The sequence below is a fragment of the Scylla paramamosain genome, chromosome 5 (assembly GCF_035594125.1).
Source record: "Scylla paramamosain isolate STU-SP2022 chromosome 5, ASM3559412v1, whole genome shotgun sequence".
Taxonomy (NCBI): Eukaryota; Metazoa; Arthropoda; class Malacostraca; order Decapoda; family Portunidae; genus Scylla; species Scylla paramamosain.
In genome coordinates, this window is record NC_087155.1 from 29,106,117 (window position 1) to 29,115,055 (window position 8,939).

The window sequence follows — 8,939 nt, forward strand, 5'->3', positions numbered from 1 at the left end:
TCTCTCTCTCTCTCTCTCTCTCTCTCTCTCTCTCTCTCTCTCTCTCTCTCAGGCAGAGTACTAACGGAGAGCCGGAGCCACTTTGTCAAACACACACACACACACACAAACACAGGTGTGTGTGTGTGTGTGTGTGTGAGAGAGAGAGAGAGAGAGAGAGAGAGAGAGAGAGAGAGAGAGAGAGAGAGAGAGAGAGAGAGAGAGAGAGAGAGAGAGAGAGAGAGAGAGAGAGAGAGAGAGAGAGAGAGAGAGAGAGAGAGAGAGAGAGAGAGAGAGAGAGAGTTTTTAATGAGCATCACTTTGCTCATCAAGGGAGCACTTCATTAAAGCAGGGAAGCGCATGACAGCAAACCCCACGGCTGGCTGCTGGGGCGATGGAGGCGACGGAGGCTTGGATGGCGGGCAGCAGGAGCAGCGGGTGAGTGATTTGTGCTACGGATAATCAGCAGCAGCTACTTCTTAATGGATTGTCGGACATCACTACGCCAACACCATTAGCCTTATATACCGCGAGAACAATAAGGTGAATCTCGAGTGAAGTACGTAATGGAATCTCGAGAGGAGTCACCTCACAAGAGAATTGAGGAGAAAACGTGACGACACAACTCTTACCACAACCTCATAAAACACTGCCACGAGCCTCGCGTCACAGCTGCATTAACAAACAAGCTTCATTAGTGAATACAAAAAAGGCTCAGTCAACGAGTCACCACCTCGCTGCTCAAGTCTCCTACTAATCACTACTTGGACCATGAGAAAGTAAATTTATGTGAGCAAAAGATCTTTTATTCATGTTATTGGCGGTGAGAGCTTAAAACTAGACCCCGATTAGAATGGGAGACCGAGAAACAACTATCCCTCTCTTTTATTTTGTTCCGAGTAGTATTAACAGTGTTTTATTTTTCCTTTTTATTATTCATGTTGAGGTTAAGAAAATATTTTTGACTGTAACAACGAGGAAAACAGATGGAAAAATTTTCACAGTAAGACGGTATGCGATTTCAGAGCAATTGGCGCTACATAAAAATAGAACTAGCGAATATATTTACGAGAGGAAATAACCTAAGAAGAAAAATATTGAGGCTGAAAATGAAAAATCCTATAATGTCCTTCAAACACAAAATTAACAAATATAGGAAAGTCTTGACAGTGAGGTTCCATTCCATGTTCATGCGAGTTTCTCTCCCACCTGATAAAGTGGCACTCAACATCACCACGGGCAACTCATCATGTATGTATGTATGTATATTTAGGTACAAAAAAAAAAAAAAAAAAAACTCTCCCTGCACCAGTGTGTTGCCAGTACCGCGGGACGACCAATCACTTGACCTTACTTCAGGTAAAATGTGACAAAAGTAAAAAACTGGGATTGAACTAACAAGCGTCACTTCACCAGAATGCTAAATAGTGAGTGTGCATCCGCTCTCTTCCTAAACGTCCACTGGTACACGCACCCAGATTCAGACCCAAAGCCAGGCTTGCGAGATGAGGCTAAGGCCAGTAATGACGGTGTTGTACAATACCTTGGCGCCGCGTCTCGTGTGAAGAAGCGACGCCCTGAGGCCTGCTTTGCTTTCTCCTCAACCTTTCCACCTAATGCTTTTGGCTTTTTCGTCTTTATATAAATTGCAAGAAGTGAAATGAAACAAAATTTGTAAGTTAATCTTAACAATGACGAAGTACGGATACTAGAACGACAACAACGAGAACAACAACAACAACAACAACATCAACAGCAACAACAACAAAAGGAAGAACAAGAGGAAAAAAATAAAGAAATCTTACAGCGCACCAATGCTTCACTAAAGCCTGAACAAATGAACACATACAAGCTACTTTTTTTTCTCTCTAGGTAAAACAAGAATACTAGGAATGTGCAGTTGATCCTCTATACGTTTATTGAAACATTTCTTGAAATTACAACCCATTTCTGCTACAATAAGATGAAGTCCATACAACAGAAACTTGTGCATGATTTTTTTTTCTTATAGTTTTATTCATGGACAGTAGTTATTGCAATACACAACCGGTATAATAGTTATAGGATAATATATACGTTATTGCGTTTAAGGCAGAGGTAATGAAAGCAATAAACGCAGCATACACACGGGTCTCAGAAGCATGCCCGTCTCGATCTTCACCTCTTCTCCTCCTACTATCATTCTTTCGTCCATTTTCTCTCTTGAAGACAACCTAACTTCGTTCACAACATACCACTACTACTACTACTACTACCTACTACTACTACTACTACTACTACTACTACTACTACTACTACTACTACTACTACGTGCATGTGTGGTGAGACGAGCTAAGGTGAGCACGTTGCTCTGTTTACTGCAAGATTGTATGGATGTGTGCGTGCATGTTGGTGGGACAGCTGACGAGGTACCCACAAAAGGGGCAAGAAGGGGATTGCTGAGATGGACTTAAAAACCTGTGTCACTTCAACTAGAGCCTATTGAAAGCAGATAAGGTGCAGACAGAAGTGTCCCGGAATATGGGTCCAGTATGTGACACGGGAATACAAAAACAAGGCAGATCCAGTACATAGAGAGCGAGGCGCCTCAGCTGCCAGGAATCAAACGCACCGACGTCACTATCTTCACGGAGAATCGATGGTAAGGTAACACGTATCTTGCTTACAGAATTACGACGTCAAGATCAAGGTGATGCCAAAGAATTTAAAAGTTGCAATACATAAATGCAGCACTCCACAAACTGATTATATTATTTAGAATGCAAACGAACAATAATTTTAGCTGGTTATGTGAACAATGATAATAATAATAATAATAATAATAATGATAATAATGATAATAATAATAATAATAATAATAATAATAATAATAATAATAATAATAATAATAATAATGTCTATTATGATATGAAACATCCGAAAGAAACAAATAAGCATCAACATCCAATCAATTAGCGATGTAAGAGAGGCTTATGGCGAAGTAGATAATGATGAAGATGATGCAGGCCAAGGGGAACACCACGATGGAGATCACGTTCACTTTCCTCTCCACACCGAGGCCAGGCTGAGGCAGCCACACGAACGGCGCCTTCTGCTCATGCTTATTGTGAATCCTCATGACTTTAACCTCTCTTGAACTACTGTACTGGCGGAGGTTCTCAATTACTGCCAGAACCACGATGATCATGAAGTCCATGAAAATAAGAGCGATGTACCAGACGTCGATGAGCTTGAGGTAGGCCGTTTTGGGAATGGACTGGCTGGTCTGCGTCATCAGGCCAGTGAGCACCAGCAGTGACGTGAGCGACACCATGATGCGGTCCTGTATGCACGCCACGCCACCCAAGGAACAAGGAACAATGCTTTCATCAAGGTAAGTCATCAGCATCCTAAACGAATCAATCCATTAAGTGTCATTTCATGAGTGTCACATAAGGAGTCTGCTGCCCAATTTTGGGGTGACTTTACTTTTTTTTTCTCTCTCTCTCTCTCGGTAGTGGTTTTGTTTGTGAGTTCGTGTTTGTAAAATATATATATATATATATATATATATATATATATATATATATATATATATATATATATATATATATATATATATATATATATATATATATATATATATATATATATATATATATATAAACCGTAAGTCTTTAAGGTAACCAATCAGGCGAAAACTGAAGTCCCATAGACTATTTCAATAATCTTACGCTTTAAAGGAGGTCAGCACCAAGACTAACTGAAAACTTCAATACCTTTAAGTGTAGATTATTCCGAAATTTCTTAACTAAGTATTCTGGGTAAAAGAAAAAAAAATCTTCAAGAATTTTTCTTTCAACTCTGCACTGGGCCAAAGACATACCTGGAAGTCATCGAGGGAGAACCAGAAGGTGAGATAGCAGATGATGACCAAGAAGATGCTAGGTAGGAATGCGTTGCCCACGTAGTAACCAAACTGGTTCGTGAATTTTATCACCACCTGCCAATGACTAAAGCCTCTCAGACCAAATAAAGGTGAACATTTTGATGCGGAAGAAGTATACGCCAAACACTTATCTATTAATAAAGGAGAGGCGGAGAATGTTAACTTTAGAATAAAGAATATATCAAAATAATACCAGTGGCTTACCGAAAAGGAGGAAACAGCGGAGTTATTGACAACGCCCGACGTTCCCACCACTTCGTACTCCAATAGTTGTGGGTGACCGGTAAACATCACTGAATTCTGGAGTGACGAGCAGAGAAGTAAACATCACAGTAGTAGATCTGGTGGCACTGAACTGAATGTTCATATTTTAATTTCCAAAACTATCTTTGTTATGTAGTTATAAGCACACTCCTCACAAAATGATGTACTCATCTATCCCCTAACCTAAAAAGGTGAAGAAATACTCTATTGGCCTGGCGTCAACTGCTCGGAATAAACAGGGTCCAAGCCTGCGACAGATGGAGGTCGCAAATCAACAAAGATGCTATCACTGTTTTCTCCTACCCTGAATTTTCTTTTCTTTGAAAATCTAAATTTACTTCTACAAATGTTACTAATGTAACTTAATTTTAAGAAAGCGGTGCGTTTTAACTATAAAAACAATTGCTGTAAAATAATAATGAAATGAAGAGGGCTTACCAATATGAAGGAAACATTGTTCCCGTTGTAGAGGAAGTAGACGAACGAGCACTGCTGGTCGTCGAAGGGATAAGTTCTAAGATAAAACTGACAGTTCAGTGTGATGGAAATTGGTTTATGTAGCACAAGGGAATTGTGGGCGCCGTCAAATACCTGCTCTGAAATTTAACAGAAAAACGGAATATTTTTTTTCTTTTTTTATTAACTCTAATGTTTTGAAGCTCGTTCTTATCATTGTCGTGCAGGGAAACTATTCCAAAACAAGTTCACTAATAATACCAACCTTTGGTAACACGACTTGTGTCGTCTGGGCGGGGGGGGTGGTCGCGTCTAACTAGCAGGGTGGGCGGGCTGGTTTGCAGTTTCTCTGCGGGACTTCCACTATCTGATTCCACGTAGAACTTCGGTATCCAGATTCTATCATATGTCTAGAATGTAATATGAAATAATATACAAATATATCAAGTAATAAGTCGCTAGGATTCAGAACTAGCATTATACCTACTTATATACCAAATAGACATCACATTTACGGATCTCTAGGGGAGACAGCACCACTTCTCACCCCACACTGTGTGCGTCAGTTACGCAGCTTACTCGACAATCTCCACATCAGGGATGCACGACAGGATTCCTACCATACGAGACAGACAAGTAGCCTTCTCTGCACCTGATTAGTTGAGGAAGACGCTCCCAACGTGGCCCTCATAGCGATGTTAACATGCATCTATTCACAACTGTACTTAATTAATATCAATCACACGTAACAACTCGTCTTTGTTCAAGGCAGTGATTCCCAGCCTTTGTACTGAGAGAGACTCATATCCCACGGAACCCTTATCTTCTATATTGTATACTTTGTAATTATGTGTGTGTGTGTGTGTGTGTGTGTGTGTGTGTGTGTGTGTGTGTGTGTGTGTGTGTGTGTGTGTGTGTGTGTGTGTATGTGTGTGTGTGTGTGTGTGTGTGTGTGTGTGTGTGTGTGTGTGTGCCTGCGTGTGTGCGTGTGTGCGTGTGTGTGTGTGTGTGTGTGTGTGTGTGTGTGTGTTGGATGGCTGAGACTAAAACTCAGAGCATTGCTATTTGAGGTGTGTAAATTTAGATCCCCGTAATCTGTAAGACATACATATGAATTTATATCTTGTGGAACCCCTGATGATTGTCCATTGAACCCTGGTTGGGAGTCACTGCTCTAAGGATATCGCTCCTGAAGCTACAGCTCTCTTCATACTCCCCTTGCGTCCGTATTGTGATCTTTCTCTCCAGCCTATCACATTCGAATCTAGTACTCATTTTGTTCACCACTCGCTCTTCCATTTTTTCCATGTGCCCAAATCAGAGTACGCTGCTTTGCTTGAGCAGTCGACTCTCTCCCGACATCAGTTCTTCGTACTTACTCATTCTTTATCGATCCATACATATTACATCACATACGTTCCTCGGACACCTCAGGCCCAGTGCATTTAAGCTCCTCTTCATATGAGTCAATCTAGTCTGCACAACTAGCGTATCGATAGTGTTTATACTAACGCCCACCTTCTATGGCTCTCGTGAAAAAGGATTTCTCTCAGAAAGAAATACTTTTCTGGTGACCATTCCTCTTTAAGCTGAAGCACTGATCTTATTTTGAAACATTTAAAGTTATAGTACCACTGTATATATAAACAGCGAATATACAGTACATAAACCAGTGCCTTATATCTAAAAAAAAAAAAAAAAAAAAATCTACAAGGAAATATAGCAACGCGAGCAGAGATGGTCCCACGTTCGTATAGATTTTTCTCGAAAATTTTAGGAACAACACTACTCGAAATGTTCGTGTGACAGCGGCCTAAGGCTGGTCTGCATTCTTCACTTCACCTTTAGGGAAGCTGCCGGCCAAAAGCTGTGGTAAACTTACCCTCACACGGTTGGAGAAGATTCTATTCCTTAAGTTGAAAAAATCCAGCCTGATGTCCTTCCATTCCACGCGAAGAATCATGTCTAGGCCGATTTTGAAGCCCACAAGATCGAAGTTCCTGACAGAGGTTATCTCGAGGGAGAAGAGAAGAGTGAGGGCACCTTCAGACGTTGGGGGAGGAGTGACTCTCTTTTGGTATTCATCCGGAACAGAGATCACAAGGCAATTTTGCTCGTCGCTCTCATCATAACAGTCAGATACTTGATCACAACGTCGATCTTGAGCCACACACTGGCCGTTGTCACACGGAAACTGTTCGCTGCTGCAAGCCGACAACAACAGCTCTTTCTGTTTAATCGTATAGCCATGTCATCAAAGGAATATACACACACACACATTATATATATATATATATATATATATATATATATATATATATATATATATATATATATATATATATATATATATATATATATATATATATATATATATATATATATATATTCACTCGTAACTCTTTCTATCGTCATATAATCTGCATGCTAATTCTAGCACTGAAAACAAAAAATAACCCCATCATGTGTGACATGTGACAAGTAGTACTTTAAAGTTAACTTTCACTCTGGTTTTCCTCTCATGACTTGCACCATGGACAGGGGATTTTGCCAACAGCTGATAAATGATGACTGTTGTTTATGCGCAAGTGAAGTTTCCTGCACTATTATCCTCTGCAGATCCACAGGTTTTACTTGTAGGAAAATAGAGGAGATAATTTAGAAAGAGCACTGGCAGCAACAGCTTTCTTTATTGCGTATAAAATGAATGAAAAAATCGGGGAAAAATTATACTGTCAGTCTTAACGATGGCTGGTTAGAGGTACTTTATGTATTTTACAACTGCTCGGCTGATGTCCCATGCTTTTTTTATATTATTAATGTCTTACTGTTGTATTAAAGTTCTCAACAGTTCATAACTATCAAATGCAACACTATCAGGAGAAGAGGGAGGTGGGGAAGGGAGAAGAGGGGAGTTATTCTTAGACATACATACTCTTCGTAAAACTGATACTTCAGTGTACAGTATTACTCAACTTTCTTACCTCTAGTTCTCCGCACTCATCACTGTCTATACTCCAGTTGTGTCTGCCAATCGGGCTGGTTGACACGTCATCCAGCATTACGGCGAAAGATCTACTTTCATTTAAAGTTGATTCCAGCCTCCACGTTTCCTTCATTAGCGAAATAAGGCTTTTAAATTTTCCGACATATAAGGGAGTTTTTCCTGGATCACTCTTTAACATGAATGTATCATCGAAATCACTGTCTTCACAGAGACCTCTTAAGTACAGAAGTGGAGTGTTTGAAAAATGACAAACAGGACATGTTTCTGCTTCACACGATACACAACCCCATTGGCCAGAGATGGTTAGAACATCCATGCTTACACACCCGCACATTTGTGAAGGATGAGAGGAATGTTCATGAAAATTTGTCCAAGTCAGTGGTGAGAAGTCTGATTGGCTTTGCCATACCTCAGCAGTGAGGTTTCCGAAGATTCCCAGCCAAGCAACGGTATTCCAATTGTTCATACATTCTTGTTCATATTTTTTAAGCAAATGGACCAGATCATTATTGTCTTCTTGATTTTGGGGTAAAGGGAGAGTCCCACCTAGCATCTCACAAAACCTGACAGATTCCTCCTTCTCTAATCTCTGCGGAAACACCACCAAGGAGTCCAGCATCCGGCGGCGACACACATCGTCCACCGTCAAGTTATAAGAGAGAGACGGGCCTTTGAGTTCCCATCCCGACAATGAACTGTCCAAGTGGAGAACTGGACGAACACGGCCGGGGAGACCGCGGCAGGCGACGTACTCCTTCATCTCCTTCAAGCTCAGAGACTCATTCAGCAGCGTCCAGTCGGCGACCTCACCAGCAAGGCTTTGTACAAGATTAAAATAACCCTTCTCGGTATCCAGTTCTTGGCCAACCACGAGGCGTCCTCTCCCATTTATGACTAAAGAACGTCCCGTTTTTTCGTTTAAAGTTCCGTTTATAATCTGAAAGATTTTCTTTAATCAGACATCTTTAAAACTTTATTAAATATAAGTGTAAATTTTTCCACTTGTAAAAGAAAAAAAAAAGAAATATGCATATCTTTATAACTGTAGAGTTGTAATTTACTTGATCATTTATGACTATCACCAATGACCTCATCTCCAACGACAGGGCGACACACAGGTGATGCCACTTGAACGGTTCCAGAGAAGAGAGTTCCACGCGAAATGATGCTGCATTTCCACAGCAATATAACTGAAATTGCATTGTATTCCCTCGGATACCTGGAACAAATAAAAAAGATAAATAAAAACGTTATTAGAAACAATATTATGACATCATTACGATCATATAATAGTTTACGACTCT

The 8,939-nt window shown here is 40.4% G+C and overlaps 1 protein-coding gene across 3 annotated transcripts in view; it reads right to left on the bottom strand.

Moving 5' to 3' along the window:
- LOC135100807 (proton-coupled folate transporter-like) overlaps nucleotides 1-8,939 on the bottom strand; it is a 123,459-nt gene that overhangs the window by 109,503 nt on the left and 5,017 nt on the right. Inside the window, exons 4-11 of one of the 3 annotated variants that reach the window (XM_064004150.1) lie at nucleotides 8,697-8,854; nucleotides 7,613-8,572; nucleotides 6,511-6,858; nucleotides 4,894-5,038; nucleotides 4,611-4,768; nucleotides 4,113-4,208; nucleotides 3,846-3,962; nucleotides 2,896-3,302 (exon numbers count right to left, since the gene is read on the bottom strand). In XM_064004150.1, the coding sequence (XP_063860220.1) occupies nucleotides 2,928-3,302; nucleotides 3,846-3,962; nucleotides 4,113-4,208; nucleotides 4,611-4,768; nucleotides 4,894-5,038; nucleotides 6,511-6,858; nucleotides 7,613-8,572; nucleotides 8,697-8,854 (2,357 nt within the window). In that variant the 3' untranslated portion in view covers nucleotides 2,896-2,927. Of the gene's footprint in view, nucleotides 1-2,895; nucleotides 3,303-3,845; nucleotides 4,209-4,610; nucleotides 4,769-4,893; nucleotides 5,039-6,510; nucleotides 6,859-7,612; nucleotides 8,573-8,696; nucleotides 8,855-8,939 lie in introns of those variants that run through there. The other 2 variants (XM_064004149.1, XR_010268924.1) reach the window with 2 other exon arrangements.